The sequence below is a fragment of the Nicotiana tomentosiformis genome, chromosome 5 (genome assembly GCF_000390325.3).
Source record: "Nicotiana tomentosiformis chromosome 5, ASM39032v3, whole genome shotgun sequence".
Classification (NCBI taxonomy): domain Eukaryota; kingdom Viridiplantae; phylum Streptophyta; class Magnoliopsida; order Solanales; family Solanaceae; genus Nicotiana; species Nicotiana tomentosiformis.
In genome coordinates, this window is record NC_090816.1 from 57,291,787 (window position 1) to 57,293,654 (window position 1,868).

Consider the following 1,868-nt stretch of genomic DNA (forward strand, 5'->3'; position numbering starts at 1 on the left):
GTTGTTGTGACACCTTTCAGTGCATTAGACTTGAAAAACAAAGACAATAAATAATTTTGAGTCAATGGTCACCGGGTGAAGCACTACTTTGGAAACATTGGAGACAGCCACGTGGTGGCGGTTATTTACTTCACTCAAGAATACTATGACATTACATCGTGCCACGATGTTAAATAAGGTGCTTCTTTTTCTTTTTATCTTTTAGTTAGAAGTTATTTGTTGTTTTTAACTTGATTTGAAGTGTGCTGCAGGGATACGTGTTAGATGTGAAATGGAAAATAAGGTTGTGTTAACAAACCCAGAAATGTGGACCACACTTTTTCTTTGTGCAGCCGCAGAAAAGAAATACTGTCGCAGAAGCTCTTGTGCAGCCGCAGATTTCATCTGTGGACCGCAATTGCTAGATTTGATCTTAGGCGCCAAATGGAACGTCCTCTAAATTTTTCTCACGTCCGTGCGGAGCAATACTGCGGACTTTCATAAAATTTTGCAGTTCCTTTTTAGTAATTACAAGGATATCCCGAGTGAGTGTCTGTCAACGCAGCATAGAGTCCTCGTAATGGACTTGGAGGTCAAGAGAGTAAGGAACAAGAGAGCGATGTATGTCCAGCCGAAGATTAAGTGGGGAGCTTTTACTAAGGCAAAGGCGCAGGAGTTGGGGGAAAATATGTTGGCCATGGGGGCATGGAGGAGTAGTGGGGATGTGAGTAGTATGTGGACCTCGATAGCGAACTGCATTAGGGAAGCTGCTAGAGAGGTGTTAGGGGTATCAAAGGGTTATTCGGGATGCCACAAAGGTGATTGGTGGTGGAATGAGGAGGTCCAAGGAAAAGTGGATGCTAAGAAAGTGGCATATCCGAAGCTAGTGGGGAGCACAAATGAGGAGGAGCAGAGGATGTGTAGGGAGCGTTATAAGATGGCAAGGAAAGAGGCATAATTGGCAGTCACGGTGGCTAAGACTGCATCTTTTGAGCGATTGTATGAGGATCTTGGGGGCAAAAGAGATGACAGGAAGCTGTACAGGTTAGCCAAGATTAGGAAGAGGAAGGCCCGAGACATGGATCAAGTGCAGTGCATCAAAGACGAAGATGGTAGGGTTCTGGTGGAAAAGGCGTGTATTAAGTGTAGATGGCAGGAGTACTTCTATAGACTCTTGAATGAGGAATAGGACATGAACATCATGCTAGGAGAGTTGGAAAACTCAGGGAGTCAGAGGGATTTTAGGTTTTGCAGGCGTATAAGGAGCAACGAGGTTGGGGGGCAATGCAGAAGATGAGGAGGGGTAAGGAAACTGGGCCTGACGAGATCCCAGTAGAATTTTGGAAGGAAATGGGGCGGGCAGGCTTGGAATGGATTACGGGGTTGTTTAATGTCATTTTCAAGGGGAAGAACATGCCCGAGGAGTGGCAGTGGAGTTTGATGATCCTGTTGTACAAGAACAAAGGTGATATTCCGGACTGCAACAACTATAGGGGTATCAAGTTGCTAAGTCATACTATGAAAATTTGGGATAGAATGGTGGAGAGGAGGGTGCGACGTAGTGTTACTATTTCCGAGAACCAATTTGGAGTTATGCCGGGAAGGTCTACTACAAAAGCCATTCACCTTGTGAGGAGATTGGTGGAGCAGTATAAGAAAAGGAAGAAGAACATGCACATAGTATTCATAGACCCGGAGAAGGCCTATGATAAAGTCCTGAGAGAGGTCCAATGGAGATGTATGGAGGCTAGCGGTGTACCAGTGGTGTACATTAGGGTGATTAAGGACATGTATGAGGCAGCGAAGACTCGAGTGAGAACTGTGGGAGGAGACCTGGATCATTTTCCAATTGAGATGGGGTCGCATCAGGGATCGTATCTTAGCCCTTT

At 45.4% G+C, this 1,868-nt stretch overlaps 1 protein-coding gene across 1 annotated transcript; it reads left to right on the top strand.

The window, feature by feature from the left end:
- Positions 1-559: 559 nt before the first annotated feature.
- On the top strand, positions 560-1,168 carry LOC138892405 (uncharacterized). The gene is made up of 2 exons (XM_070176117.1): positions 560-899; positions 945-1,168. The coding sequence occupies exons 1-2, from the start codon at positions 560-562 to the stop codon at positions 1,166-1,168; spliced, it is 564 nt and encodes a 187-aa protein (XP_070032218.1).
- Positions 1,169-1,868: the final 700 nt, after the last annotated feature.